Source organism: Dama dama, chromosome 21 (assembly GCF_033118175.1).
Source record: "Dama dama isolate Ldn47 chromosome 21, ASM3311817v1, whole genome shotgun sequence".
Lineage (NCBI taxonomy): Eukaryota > Metazoa > Chordata > Mammalia > Artiodactyla > Cervidae > Dama > Dama dama.
The window spans coordinates 78,510,091-78,526,170 of record NC_083701.1 but is presented as its reverse complement, the minus strand read 5'-3'; the positions used below and the strand labels follow the sequence as shown (position 1 = coordinate 78,526,170).

Sequence of the window (16,080 nt, the reverse complement as noted above, 5' to 3'; positions counted from 1 at the left end):
CCAGATAATCATGATGGTGTGATCACTCACCTAGAGCCAGACATCCTGGAATGTGAAGTCAAGTGGGCCTTAGATGTCAGGAATCCTCTGGCCCTTAATATTCAGGAATTAAGAGGAGAGGCACGCCTGCCTTTCCTGAGGCTGAGGAATCCAGGCATTTCTTTTGTTAGTTTTTCATTATAGTATAAGTACCCTCTTCTCTCTTTAATAGGGATCACCTTGTGTTTTGTAAGTCTGGAATTTTAATCTTTATCTTTGCTGAGAATAACTACCTTGTAAAACAGTATATATGCCCACGCCATGTTGATTAAAACACCTTTGCTCCATCAGAGCTTTGGTCCCCGTGTCTTTCTTTCTTTCTCTTCCTCTCTTTATCTCTCTATTTCTGGCTGATTCCCTGGAACACGAAAGCCGGCTGCATAGGCTAACCTCTTTCCTTCTTTCACTTCCTCATTGTCGACTCCAGACCACCAGGTTCCGGTCCATTAAAGGACCTACATTAGGAAGCATCACTATGAACAAAGCTAGTAGAGGTGATGGAATTCCAGTTGAGCTATTTCAAATCCTCAAAGATGATGCTGTGAAAGTGCTGCACTCAATATGCCAGTGAATTTGGGAAACTCATGGCAGAAAGCAAAGAACTAAAAAGCCTCCTGATGAAGGTGAAAAAGGAGAGTGAAAAAGTTGGCTTAAAACTCAACATTCAGAAAACTAAGATCATGGCATCTGGTCCCATCACTTCATGGCAAATAGATGGGGAAACAGTGGCAGATTTTATTTTGGGGGGCTCCAAAATCATTGCAGATGGTGACCGCAGCCATGAAATTAAAAGACGCTTTCCTTGGAAGGAAAGTTATGACCAACCTAGACAGCATATTAAAAAGCAGAGACATTACTTTGCCAACAAAGGTCCGTCTGGTCAAGGCTATGGTTTTTCCAGTGGCCATGTATGCATGTGACAGTTGAACTATAAAGAAAGCTGAGCACAGAAGAATTGATGCTTTTGAACTGTGGTATTGGAGAAGACTCTTGAGAGTCCCTTGGACTGCAAGGAGATCCAGCCAGTCCATCCTAAAGGAGATCAGTCCTGGGTGTTCATTGGAAGGACTGATGTTGACGCTGAAACTCCAATGCTCTGGCCACCTGATGTGAAGAACTGACCCACTGGAAAAGACCCTGATGCTGGGAGGGATTGGGGGCAGGAGGAGAAAGGGATGACAGAGGATGAGATGGCTGGATGGCATCATCGACTCAATGGGAACTCCGTGAGTTGGTGATGGACAGGGAGGCCTGGCGTGCTGCGGTCCATGGGGTCGCAAAGAGTTGGACACGACTGAGCAACTGAAGTGAGCAGCATTTTACATTTGCTAAGAGCTCAGTGGTTCAAAAAGAGGTTTTCAGTACATCGGCATATTCTGATTCTCACAACATTCTAGTGGGGAGCCATGAGTGTGTTCATTTTCAGAAAATGAAACTGAAGTTCAGAGAGACAAGTGGATAGCTCAGGGGTTACAGCGGCAAAGCCAGGACTAGACCCCGGGTCTAGGAAATGTTCAGTTGCCTCTTCCATCATACCAGGCTACTAGCACCACAGCAGATGTTCTCATACAATGCGACCTGAGTGGTCACTAGTTACCTGTTGTATTAACATTATACATTGTCCATCTACTGGAAGGGGAACCAGGGTTCATTTCAATCGCGTTCAGAGTCAACATTAATCAGAGTGAGCTAAGTGCTCATTTAGCCCAGTCTTACTGGAGACATTCCTTTCAAAGCATCTGTGACAGATGACTCCCCTATCTAAAATAGCACTCCCCATCACCCTCTTCCCTTATTCTGTTTTATTTCTCTTTGCAGAACTTCTTATTTCCTATAAATACACAAGTGTGATGGTTAATTTTATGTGTCAACTTGACTGGTCCATGGGGTGCCCAGACATTGGATCAAATATCATCCTGAGATTGTTAGGGAGGGTGCTTCTGGATGAGATGAACATTTCAATTCACAGACTGAGTAAAGCAGATTGCCTTCCCAAAGGTAGCTGGTCCTTGTGCAATTGACTAAAGAGCTGAATAGAACAGAAAGGAGCCTCTTCTGACTGCTTTGATTGGAACATGAGGCTCAAAACTGGCACTAGGTTTTCCTGGGTCTCGAGTCTGCAACGTCTCAGATGGGAACTGACACCATCAGTTTTCCTGGGTCTCCAGCTTGCTGACTGCAGATCTCAGGACTCCTTCCAGTTCAGTTCAGTTCAGTTCAGTCACTCAGTCATGTCCCACTCTTTGTGACCCCATGAATCGCAGCACGCAGGCCTCCCTGTCCATCACCAACTCCTGGAGTTTACTCAAACTCATGTCCATTGAGTCGGTGATGCCATCCAGCCATCTCATCCTCTGTCGTCCCCTTCTCCTCCTGCCCCAATCCCTCCCAGCATCAGGGTCTTTTCCAATGAGTCAGCTATTCGCATGAGGTGGCCAAAGTACTGGAGTTTCAACTTCAGCATCAGTCCTTCCAGTGAACACCCAGGACTGATCTCCTCTAGGATGGACTGGTTGGATCTCCTTGCAGTCCAAGGGACTCTCCAGAGTCTTCTCCAACACCACAGTTCAAAAGCATCAATTTTTCAGCGCTCAGCTTTCTTCACAGTCCAACTCTCATATCCATACATGATCACTGGAGAAACCATAGCCTTGACTCCTTAGACTCCACAATCACGTGAATCAATTCCTCATGATAAATCTTTTTCTGTGTTTATATGCATCCTATTGGCCCTGATTCTCTGGAGAGCCCTAACACATACAGTTATTGATTGACTGGCTGATTGCAGCAGATACTTTTCACTGCTCCCTTTTTTTTCCAATAATGAAAAGACCTCCCATTTAGTGACTGCTTTCCCCAGGTGATTTGCATATGTCTTTTCCATTAAAGCCTGACATTAATCCTATAAGACAGGTGTTTCTTTTCACCCCATTGAAAAGAAAGGTTAAGTAACTAGAAAGGTTAAATAACTTGCCTTTCATCACATGCGGAGCAGATAGAAAAGCTGGAATTCAAATCTAGGACTGACTCCAAAGCCTGAGAGATTTAGCTATCGTGCTACTCAACTTCTATGACAGAAGAGAAGTATTTGAAAGAAAGGAAGAACGAAATAACAGGGAGGAGGGATGGGGAAAGAGGGAGGGAGGGAGGGAGGGAGAGAAGGAAGGGAAGGAAGAGAGAAAGGAGGGAAGAAAGGATGGGAGGAGGGAGAGGCAGATGGCTAGGCTGGGCCTTTAGAGACAGCTTGAGGTCACAGTCATGCACACCTGTCCTGTGTCCAGCCCAGGGAGAATGGCACCATGACATGTTCAGGCGTGTGAAGCCCCATCCCTGACCCACAGCAAACAAACATTTCAGCTGTCACTCAACCCTCTGCATCCTAACAGTTACTGACAATCCTGTAAACACCACATTATCACATTTCTCTGCTCACAAACTGGAAGGGGCTGGGAGAAGATGTGACGGCTGTCTTAAAATATCCAAAGGGCTGTCATACAGAGGGGGTCAGGAGTGCCCTAAATGCCCACAAGACGACAGATCTCAACTCATGAAAGGACTTTCCTTTTTTGAAAATTTTATTTATCTTTGGCCGGTCGGGTCTTCCTGCTGTGCGGGCCCTTCTCCAGCCGCGGTGAGCAGGCTTCTCATCGCGGGGGCTTCTCATTGCCGAGTAAGGGCTCGAGGGGCCCGGCTTCAGGAGCTGAGGCTCGGGTCTCCGGGACAGACTCAGGAGCTGCCGTGCACCGGCCTAGTTCCTCAGGGCACGTGGGGTCTTCCTGGCCCAAGGATCGAACCCCTGTCTCCTGCACTGACAGGCAGATTCTTTACCACTGAGCCACCAGCAAAGCCCACGAAGGAACTTGCTAATAGTCGAGACTTTCGCAGATCGCTGCTTCAGAAACAGGGAGAGCTCTGTCGGCGAGGTGGGTGCTGGTCAACCCTCAACGCCCGGCTGGAGAGCCCTCCCTGTCCCCTCAACTGGAGAGCTCCAGGGAGCTCAAGGCCGCCCTCCAACTCCAAATTTTAAGATAATTTCCTTCCTTCCCTATCTACCAAATTAGGCCTGAACTGTTCACCGGGCTCTTCAAAGCTCTCCATACTGATTTCTCACCTCATCCCAATACAAATAGTCTTCTTTCCCCAACAGCATTCTCGGCTCTGAGACCTTTGACTTACTATTATCCTCTCCACTCTCTGCCGTTTCTTCCTATCTAACCTCTCCAAATGCTCCCTACCGCAAGATACCTAAAACAGGTTTTATTTTCTTCAAAAATATATATGGTCCTTTTAGATAAAATCAGTTCTCAAATTTAATTTGCACGATGACTGACCTGGTCATTTCCTGACTTTCAAATGTTAATGCTGACCCAAGAGAGGCTATTTTGTCTGATCACCTCTATTCAAACACAGAACCTATTCAGGAACTGGTGTATTACATTCACATGCATTTTCAGCTCTGTATATAATATCACGTGATTTGGCTTTATGTTTATTTTAGTTGTTCAAGGCAATTTTCTGAGAACATGCAATAACTCATTCACCCCTGTCATTCCAACTCACCAATAACAAACAGACCCTGACATTTTGCAATGTCTAAGGCTGAGACACCTGCTTTATTTGACACCATCAGCCCTGCAGGTATAGAAACAAGATATTTAATAGAAAATTCTCAGACAAGAAGGAAGGTATCAGTCAGACAAGCCCAAGCACTGCTACAGGATAAGCCTCTGCCAAAGTCTATAACGGTGCTTATAGCTGTCAAATATCTGATCTAACACAAGATGTACTACAAGCTCTTTTATAAATGAGGATATTTGAAAGCTTGGTATATTTAAGGAAGAGCTACAAAATATATTGCTGTTGTTCGGTTGCTAAGTCGTGTCCGACTCTTTGTCGGTGATGCCATCCAACCATCTCATCCTCTGTTGTCCCCTTCTCCTCCCACCTTCAATCTTTCCCAGCATCAGGGTCTTTTCCAAAGAGTCAGTTGTTCGCATCAGGTGGCCAAAGTATTGGAGCTTCAGCTTCAGTCCTTCCAATGAATATTCAGGATTGATTCATTTTAGGATGGACTGCTTGGATCTCCTTGCAGTCCAAGGGACTCTCAAGAGTCTTCCCAGCATATATATATATATATACACACTCATATAGATATATAATATATATTTTATCACTGGACAATTCACAAGTTAAGAACAATAAAATTCGCTGGAAGACAACAGAAAAAGTATCAAAAATCCTTTAAAAATGTCAAGAGTGGTTGAATTAAAAATAAATCTGAAAAAAAGGAGTGGTTGGGCGTAAGGGAACTCGGGGAAAACAAGAGCGCTATTGCTAGGAGATTCTCAGCCCCTTGCCTTCAGGGAAACCTTACAATTTTATGCACAGGTATAATGTACTTTGCAGGTATTCAATGAATATATTCTGAATGACTGATTCTATTTCATGCTTTTTTGAGTTCCTAAAAACATTAATTATAATGCTTCACAGCAAAGCAAAAAAAAATAAAAGAAATCTGCTTTCTGCTTTTTTTATGATAAAAACATTCTTTTCATGAAAACAGTCTTCCTTAATCTTCTCCAAGGGACTGTGAACCTCTCTCCTTGACTGTGAAACAAGCCAAATACAAACATTCAACAAATAGTTATTGACAATGTCAGACACTGTTATGCATTCTGTGTGCTAATATTTTCTCTTTGAAAAGAAGACATTAGAAAAAAATAAATGGACAAGGTAGTTCAAAAGCCGACCTTTGTCCAGCATCTGCTATGTTCCAGGCACATTATAAAGCTGATAGCATTTAGTCTTCCCAAGTCTGCATGCTCATTATAGCTAGCATGATCATTTTTCTAATGAGGACACTGGAGCTGAGAGGGGTTTCTCTGCCAAAGGTTGTCTGAAGTAAAAGTGTCAGCCGCTCAGTCGACTCTGCAGCCCCACAGACTGCAGCCCCCCAGGCTCCTCTGTCCATGGGATTCTCCAGCCAAGAACGCAGGAGTGGGTAGCCATTTCCTCCTCCAAGCGATCTTCCTTACCCAAGGGTAGAACTTGGGTCTCCTGCCTTGAAAGCGGATTCTTTACTGCGGAGCCACCAGGGAAGTCCAATTATTTAAAACAGTGGCTTTATTTAATATGCCAAAGAATCAAAGGACAGACAACTACCCACAACCAGATCTCCATCAGTTAGAAATGGCTTCAACAATCTATTTCAGCTTCTTCCTATTTTTGTCTGTTAAACCTTATCTTATAAATATTTATTTATTTACGTAGCTGTACTGGGTTTTAGTTGTGGCCTGAAGGATCTTTCTTTGCTGTGTGCACAAAAAATTCAGATCGTCCACTCCAGTTCAGCTGTTGCAGCACTCGGGCTTAGCTGCTCTGGGGCATGTGGAACCTTCCCAGAGCAGGGCTCAAACCTGTGCTCCCTGCATTACACGGCAGATTCTTAACCCCTGGACCACTGAGGAAGCCCCTTTTAAACCTATCTTTGACGCTGGTGTTTTAGTTTCACCAGCCTGATTCTGGGAGTGGCCAGTTTTTCATCTGTGCTCCTCAGAATGCTTCACGTTCTGTTCGTCCCTTTATGAATCTCACTTATTCTTGTCTTCACGGTCTCTCATCTTTCTCTTGACCATTTCTATGACTTCAATAACACTGTTGATTGTAGTGTTTCTGTAATCATTTCATAACTGAAAACCGTGGGATTCTGGGTCCACCACATCTGTGTCCTCTGACCCATAGTCGTGGTTTAACTCCAGTGCTTCAGACTTTCGGAATATAAACTCTTTCGGGCATGGCTTTATCTGCGGGAATCTCTCGAACTGGAACTGAGCGTGTGCGCCTCACACATGACGTTGTGCTTCCTTCTGTAGGCACTCTACTCATACCAGCTTTTCCAAAACTTCTCCTTGTGCTTATGAGCAGAGACGTTCTAGTTCACCCTAGAGTTTCCAATACACTAGTCAACTGTCTAGGCAACAATTATAAATATATGAGAACGATGAGGAAGAGAAGGAGGAGAATGAAGAAGGAGAGCATGATGACGACAGAGGAGGAGGAACATAACGGAGCGTGTTCTATGGGCCAGGCGTCCTTCTAGACCCTTCCTGCATGAATTCCAACCCATGACCAAGCCCCAAAGTCCAGCTTATGAGTGAACTCACCCCCTCCCCCTTCTCTTTAAAAGCCAAGCTCTAGCCAGCATTAACCTACGAAACACACCCACCCCCCTCTGCATTAGCTAATCTTTTGACTCCTGCATCACCAACATTAAATGTCCACCAGTTCCACCTGGTCAAACTAAAGTCAAAGTGCTGGGTTTAGAGGATTTAAGGCCCACGAAAGTTACTGGAAAAACCGGTAAACTTTCAAATTGATCTCTTAGCCACAAGCCAAGAACCATAAATGTATTATAGAAAGTAAGCAATTCCAGTAAGTAAAAATACATGTTGAGAGTAATCACGTGTTCTGGCTACAGTCAGCTGTAATTACATGTATGCTGCTCCCCGAGAGAAGGAACGGGGTACACATGCACACACAGAGTCCAGGCCAGACTCCATGCTTCATGAGGGTAGGATCCTGCCTACCATGATCACCAGTTAATGCCCATTGCTTATCTCAACGTTCAGCACTGGAGGGTAGCCAGCAAATCTCTTCCATGCATTTACTGTTAAATCACTAACACAAAAGAGGGGGTCTTTGATGCTATTAATTTATGGAAATTATGCATTCTAATATTAATAGAACATAACTATTAGCACTATGCTCGAAATACTATACTATTAACTCATTTAGTGTTAATTAGGAGCACTCACGGTTCAGTTAGGGAAAGAGACCAAACGTGAGGTTATGAGAAGTAGGAACCACACACACGAGAGTCGTATATATATGTCATAGCAGAGACATTACTTTGCTGACAAAAGTCCCTATAGTTGAAGCTATGGTTTTCCCAGTAGTCATGTGTGGATGTAAGAGTTGGACCATAAAGAAAGCTGAGCGCTGAAGAATCAACACTTTCAAACCGTGGTGTTGGAGAAGACTCTTGACAGTCCCTTGGACTGCAAGGAGATGCAACCAGTCCATCCTAAAGGAGATCAGTCCTGGGTGTTCATTGGAAGGACTGATGCTGAAGCTGAAACTCCAATACTTTGGCCACCTGATGTGAAGAGTCAACTCATTGGAAAAGACCCTGATGCTGGGAAAGATTGAAGGTGGGAGGAGAAGGGGGCATTACCGATTCAGTGGACATGACAAACTTCGGGAGATCGTGTTCGACAGAGGAGCCTGGTGCAGTGCGGTCCATGGGGTCGCAAAGAGTCGGACAGGACCTAACAACTGAACAACAAAGGAGAGCACATTCTGTGTAATTCAGGCCCGGGAGAGGAGGGCCTTTCTAAAATCTGCAGCGGGCTCCGTGAGCACTCACCCTCACAACCTCCTGGCAGCCCTGACTCTGGCCTGGATTCTCACCACTACTTACAGCTTACTTAAGACAGCTTTCTCAATTACCAGTGCCCTCCGAATCCTCACTGCCCAGGCACACACCTCCTGAGAACTAAAAGAGGAAGTCTGCTTTTGTCTACAAAACCCCTAGAGGTTGTTGCCCTAGCCCAGGTAGTCATCACTGCAACGGATACACTGAAAGAGCTCCTACTGACAGGGGCTCAGGAAAGGCCTCTCCATAGGTGTGCTTAGGGAATAAAGGAAACGAATTGCAGATGTTCACGAGGATTTACCAGAACGTCTGTTAAACATTACTCTCACTTTACACTGTTTGTTTCCCTGTGTTCAATTCATTTCACTCAATCCTAGACTTTAGAAAGGCAAGAGGAAGGCGCATCGGGGAAAAGAATGGAGAACTTAGGACATTTTAGGAATATCTGCTAAGTCACTTCAGTCGTGTCCGACTCTGTGAGACCCCGTAGACGGCAGCCCACCAGGCTCCCCCGTCCCTGGGATTCTCCAGGCAAGAATACTGGAGTGGGTTGCCATTTCCTTCTCCAATGCATGAAAGTAAAAAATGAAAGTGAAGTCGTTCAGTCATGTCCGACTCTTAGCTACGCCATAGATGGCAGCCCACCAGGCTCCTCCGTCCATGGGATTTTCCAGGCAAGAGCACTGGAATGGGGTGCCATTGCCTTCTCCGTTACGAATATCTAGCTAGAGCTAAATGCTGGGATCAAACTCTAATCCATGGATGGAAAACAGATTTAACTTTGATTGCCATTCTTTAAATACTGCCTTACAAAGAATGCTAAGCCAAAACTCAGCTGAGAACTTACACATAAAATCCCTCATAAAAATATTTAGAATTTTTTTTCAAAAAAATGCAAGGAAGATAATTCAGAAATTAATGAGTTTGGTTATTTAAAGGGGCTGAGTAAAGCTGGGTGAAAGAAACAGGGGAAGTCATCTTTAGAGTGTTACACTTTTGTACATTTTTAAACTTTTGGAACCACATTCATGTTTTATGTACTCACAAATTAACCTAACTGTATTAAAAATAAATAGCAAAACCACAGTGAAGAGGGACAAAAAGAACACAAGATCCTTTTGAACACAGGCATTTTATTATATACTCCACACTAAAGGCAAATATTGAATTCCAGTTAATAGAATTTTTTGCTGTATGTATAGATTAGCAATTCTGAAACTGTTTTTATGATTGAGTATATAAGTAGATGCATTTAAGATTTGGGGAGTCATTTATCCAACACTTTTGAAAGGGGAGTTATAAATAAGGAACGAGAAATGCTAGAATAAACCCTGTTGTATGGACATAAGATAGATACAAGATGCAAGAAGAGATGATAGATAGACAGGTAGACAATGGGGTGTGTGTGTGTGTGTGTGTGCACTCAGTAAACAGGGCCTAGAAGCAACGACAACCCAGAGGCATAAACACATCTAGCACCCACATTTTGGTGTCTAAATACCATTCTCCATAAAAGGAAACCAGAACTCCTTAAAGAAGTTGTTGATTTCAGAGCAGGGCAGAAAAACTACAAGAAGAGCCTGGAATGCAAGGTTTGTGCCAGGAAGTAGGAAAAGCTTAGAGAATAAGGGGTGATATTAAAAGGGCGGAGGAAGGACTTCCCGGGAGGTCCAGAGGCTAAGACTCCAAGCTTCTAGTACGGGGTACGGGTTCAATCCCTGCTCAGGGAATGAAGATCCCCCATCCTGTGCAGTGTGGCCGAAAGAGAAAAAGGGCATAGGAGATTGAAATAGTTCCCACCGAGTCATTCTGGAATATTCTAAGCATCAAAACTCATGATAGTAATGGACTACTATTCATCACATGTAATAAAAATTCATAAAAATTATATAAATAAATAAATATGGAAGAAGGGAAAGATCTCCCCTACAGTAGAATGCCACCTAATAAATGCAGACTAAACAACGAAACCACAAAAATTATCATTTCAGAAATATTATAGTAGTCACTGACTCAGTCAAGAATCATCAATGGATGTTAAAACAAGTGGGTAAAATGGTAATAAGAAAAAACACTGTTTACACAGTGCCATATGAATTTGTAACCACTGACAAGCTCAGAGCATCCCCCAGAGAAATTAACATAAAAGGGTTCCAATTTGGTAGCAACCAAGAGCAGCTCTCTGGAGGTGCACGCTCCTAAACCATGCTGCGAAGAACTCCCACAAATAAGCACACAAACTAAAGTGACACATCAAACAAGAAAAAAAGCACCATGAATGGAAACCGGTAAAGAAAGGAAAAGTAAAACTTACCCCTAAAATACTCTAAACATAATTATTTGGTTCAGAATATAAAATAAACATGATTAAAACATCAGAATAATTTTTTAAAAAAAACACTAAAATGGAACAAACTACCATATAAATTTCTAGCAAAATTTTTAAAGAATCGAATATAATTTCTAGAAAAAAAATTTTGCTCATTAAAAAGGACAGACTAAAAAGCAGATTTTAAAGAGACAAAAAGAGAATTAGTATTCTAATAGAAAGATAAAGGAAATCACCCAAAATGACATTGATAAAATCAGAGCGGTAGAATATATGAAAGTTAAGAGACATAGATCATCAAAACAGGCTATCTATGATAAGTATAATTTGAATACAGAGAGACAAAGAAAGAAAAGAGAAAGAAATAGATAATTAAGAAAAAGAATATTTGAAGAACTAAATGTTGAGAAATTTCCAGAATTAGTGAAAGTTATAAATCCAGATTACAGAAGCACAAATAAATCTACAACTGGACTTACTGCACTAAAACAGCCAAACACCAAAGACAAAGAACAGAAAGTCTGAAAAGCGTCTGTAGAGAAAAGAGATCACCTGAACATTAGACTGTCAACAGACTTGCCACGAACAAGCACCGAAAGAGAGTGAGATACCTTCTAAATGACCAGAAGCCACTCTCAAACTGGCACCCAGATAGACCTGCAAAATTGGGTGCGGGCTGAAGACATTTATGTGTGAATAAAATTAAGTTTACCACCACAGATCTTCCCTAAAGGAAACTGAACACATAGAGAAAACCTGAGATACAAGATGGAATAACAAGCAGAGAAATTTATAAACACGGGAGCTGGACAAATAAAGACTATTAAAATGATAACTGTTATAATACCTTTTTAAGGCAAAAAATGCTAAAATTAACGTATTTGTTAAATTATGTAAAATATAGGAGGTAGATAATTAAAGTGCTATAAAAACTTGGACTGGTTAGGGAATGGTAAATATATTTATTAGTTTTAGATTTTGGCTGTATGAATGCTAAAAATTTAATTATAATCATACAAAAATATAAAAGGATTAAATATCAGTTCAGTAAAGGGGAAACGCATTTTTCTTTAAAAGTTGATCAATTCTAATTAAGTAAGGCATACAAGGGAAAATGTAGCAAAATAGCATAAAATAAATGGCAAAATATAAGTGGACTATGGATACCAATTAAAATACAAAGATTGTAAGAGATGATTTTTAAAATCCAACTAAATTCTCTTTAAAAGATTTACTCACCTTGAACCTTAGGACACAAATAGGGTGAAAGTTAAAGTATACAGAATTAATAAATCATGGCATTACTAAACAAAATAAGTTGGTATCACTATAATAAAATATTGAATTACTAAGAATAAAGAAAATTGTTTTTTAAAAAAAGAATTATTCACCAGGAAAATAAAACAACTCGTCATGAATCTAGCCTCTAATATAAAGAAATTGCCAGAATTCACAAAAAGAAATGGACAAATCTCTCTCTGACACAGAGATTAAAATTTTTCTCAAGGATATGGGGAAAGGTAAAAAAAAAAAAAACTCAAGAATACATTGAGAATGTATTCTCAAGAATACAGGGAAAGAATAAAAACAAATTTTTTAAAACAATTCCTACCACAACGCAATTGTTAGATACCAATAGCAAATACATTATCTTTTTAAAATAACTCCATATGTTTCGAAATTAAATATTTATAAACAACCTGTGGATAAAAATAGAAAGTCTAGTAGAAATCAGAAATTATGTAGCATAATACATAAAAACAATACTAAATATCAAAACATACATGATACAGCTGAAGCAGTACTTGGGTATCTGTAGTCTTAAAATACACACAGTAAAAAGGAGAAATATCAAAAATTAGTGAGATGAGCATCCAATTCAGGAAGTAGTAAAAGAAAAATATAATAAGGAAAGAAGAAAATATTAGCTGTAAAAACATAAAATAAAAAGACACTACAGACAAGATGAACAAGATGAAGATACGCACACATAATTGAATAATTCAAAACCTAGGTGTATATTCTAGAGAAATTCTACCACGTGTGAAAAACATGACATAAGTAAGAATTTTTACATCAGTTTTGTAATAGCAAAATATTGGGAACATCAAGAGTATAAGAGTCAAATATATTGGGTTATATTTATACAATGGAGTTCTATATAACAAAGATGAATAAATTGCCTCTATATAAGTCAACATAGATAACTCAAAAAAAATTTAACATTCTGTGGAGAAAAAAAGCAAGTTGCAAAAGTATATTTTGATTAAGTGTATACAAAATTTAAACTATAAATGCATAATTAAAATATGGTTTCAGAATTCATATATTTATATAGTGAAATGAAAAAGACACATATTGAAATAATAAACGGTGAATTCAAACACTGGTAGCCTCTTAGAATGGAGGAAAAGGAATATACAGGGATATACAAGGAGCTCCAACTCTACTGTTTATACTTACTTCCTTAACTTGACAAAGTTGTTTATTACTTGTTTTTATACTTTTTATATATCTGATATGAAAAAGTGAAAGTGTTGGTCCCTCGGTCGTGTCCGACTCTGTGCGACCCCACGGACTGTAGCCCGCCAGGCTCCTCTGTCCACGGGATTCTCCAGCCAAGAACACTGGAGTGGGTAGCCATTCCCTTCTCCAGGGGATCTTCCAACCCAGGGTTTGAACCCGGGTCTCCTGCACTGCAGGCAGATTCCTTACCATCTGAGTCACCAAGGAAGCCCCATATTTACTTCTAAAATGAAGTTGCAGGGTTAAAGGATAGGCAAATTGTACATTTTTGATGGAGTTCACCAAAGAGACACAAATTTTTCAATAACTTATTCTTAAAATACACATAAATATAAAATTATTAGGAGAAAAATTTGAAACAATTTCAAATGTTGGAAAGAATGTATGTTTTAAGACTAATCATTGAAAAAACTTTGTCTGTTTGGTAGACTCTATCCAAGATGTAAAATTTACCTATCCTTTAATCCTGAAACAAGGCTATGGTTTTTCCAGTGGTCATGTACGGATGTGAGAGTTGGACTATAAAGAAAGCTGAGCGCCGAAGAATTGATGCTTTTGAACTGTGGTGTTGGAGAAGACTCTTGAGAGTCCCTTGGACTGCAAGGCGATCCAACCAATCCATCCTAAAGGAGATCAGTCCTGGGTGTTCATCGGAAGGACTGATGCTGAAGCTCAAACTCCAATACTTTGGCCACCTGATGCAAAGAACTGACTCATTTGAAAAGACCTTGATGCTGGGAAAGATTGGGGGCAGGAGGAGAAGGGGACGACAGAGGATGAGATGGTTGGATGGCATCACCGACTCAATAGACATGAGTTTGGGTGAACTCCGGGAGTTGGTGATGGACAGGGAAGCCTGGCGTGCTGCGATTCGTGGGGTCGCAAAGAGTCGGACACGACTGAGCGGCTGAACTGAACTGAATCCTGAAACTTCTTTCAATACTGAAACTAATTTTAGGAGTATTTATTTTTTGCAGTGTTTGGAAATGTTTAAAAATTAAAGAGTGAGCTGTCAGATGAAGACGGAGGCAAGGCAGGAGGTCACAGGACTGAGGCGTCCTGAAGGTCCTGTTAGGGTCTGGCCTGCATCTAGGGTCACTGAAGCTGGGAAGGGTTTCAAGGTATGTGGGCAGGGGAGGCGGTGCAGAGGCGGGCACGGCGGGGCTGGGGGTGAAATACGGAGTTGGATTTGCTTTGCAAGGATTGCTCTAACCTCTGGGCAGAGGACAAACTGAGATCTTGCTAAATACTATGCACACCGGGAAAGCAAGGGGAGCTTGGCGGCGTGTTGGCAATAGACGTGGGAAGAAATGAACAGATGCTGTCAGTATCGCAACAGAAAATGCATTCACTAGGACTGAGTGGTGTATCCAACACGGGACAGCTCGGGGGAGGCGAGTGTGACGGTTACTCCGTGCGGCGGGGAAGGAGACGGTGAGAGGGGCTGAGGGACGGCTCGCAGCAGGATCCGTGCTCCTCCGGCCTGAACCCACGGCCTGCGCCCTGACGACAGCCCGCCCTCCCCAACAGGCAAACAGACACAGATCTGACCTTCCTCGGGGACGGATGGTTTATTCTCGCTTCCTTTGTCCACAACTTTCACTCTGGCTTTTGGCTCCTTTCTTTTTTCTAAATCTTTAACTGGAAGAAAAGTAAAAATACAGCAACATCTCAGGTTAGAATCTAAAAGAAAATATCAGTGAGCTTTCACTCAACTCCTTGCAAGTATTAAGAGCTTTAAGTAGAAATTAGCTACGTGGTAGAATCTCATTCCAGAAGACTGGAGCTGCTATTCTTGTCAGTCTTGACATGGGAAAGAGTAGAAGTCACTTACAGATTTACTTTAGTCAAATATTCACTGTGGGCAGATGTATCCAGTTTAATCCTTTATAACATAAAATCGCAAGATAGCCCCATTTCAGACATGATGGAATGAAGGACCCGCAGGCTAAGGAGCTAAAACATATCTCATAAAATCAGAGTGTTGGCATAGGATTTAAGCCATGTCTTCAGATTTCTGGAAGGCCTGTGAGTGGGCCCTGTTCTAGAAAGGTCTTAGCCACATATATCCTCATTTGAAGTTGGTCTGTCTGCAATAAAAGATGGAGAAGTCCATAAAGACTTTCTTTCAAACTTAAATTAAAAAATTCCCTGCTAATAAAAAGCAGGACTTGTTCATTACATCCATTATGAAAAATTCAGGGCCCAGAATGACCCTTGGTCCTTGAACACATTCAGTCCAATCTACTCCACGACTTCACTTGTCTCTCCACCACAGCTTTCCTGCTACGGCTTGGCACCTTAAGTTGTTTCTTAGTATTAGTTGCTTGGCCATGTCTGACTTTTTACAACCCGACCGACTACAGCCCAGGCTCCTCTGTACATGGAATTCTGCAGACAAGAATACTGGAGTGGGTAGTCATTCCCTTCTCCAGGGATCTTCCCAACCCAGGGATCGAACCCAGGTCTCCCACATTGCAGGCCGATTCTTTATTGTCTGAGCCACCGGGGAAGCCCCTGAGTCACCACTAAATGGCAACAGTATGTGCACAAATTAAATACCCTGCGAAAAGGAGGAAGTGATCTCATGGCAAGATATTCCACTTAATTATTGCATTCACTTCATGGGAATCAGTAAACTTATTGGAAAATGGGCTCTGCAGGGTCAGCAATGGTTTCCTCTGAACCATCCTTCCTGCCTTCTCCAGGGTTACTCCATGAATCCTGCCTTTATCATCAGTTCCTCCTCTTC

General features: G+C 41.7%; 1 protein-coding gene across 6 annotated transcripts in view; it reads right to left on the bottom strand.

The window, feature by feature from the left end:
* Positions 1 to 16,080, bottom strand: part of COL14A1 (collagen type XIV alpha 1 chain) — a 224,796-nt gene that overhangs the window by 180,009 nt on the left and 28,707 nt on the right. For all 6 annotated transcript variants that reach the window (XM_061123880.1, XM_061123879.1, XM_061123883.1 and 3 more), the window contains exon 5: positions 14,880 to 14,969. In XM_061123880.1, the coding sequence (XP_060979863.1) occupies positions 14,880 to 14,969 (90 nt within the window). The remainder of the gene's footprint in view (positions 1 to 14,879; positions 14,970 to 16,080) is intronic.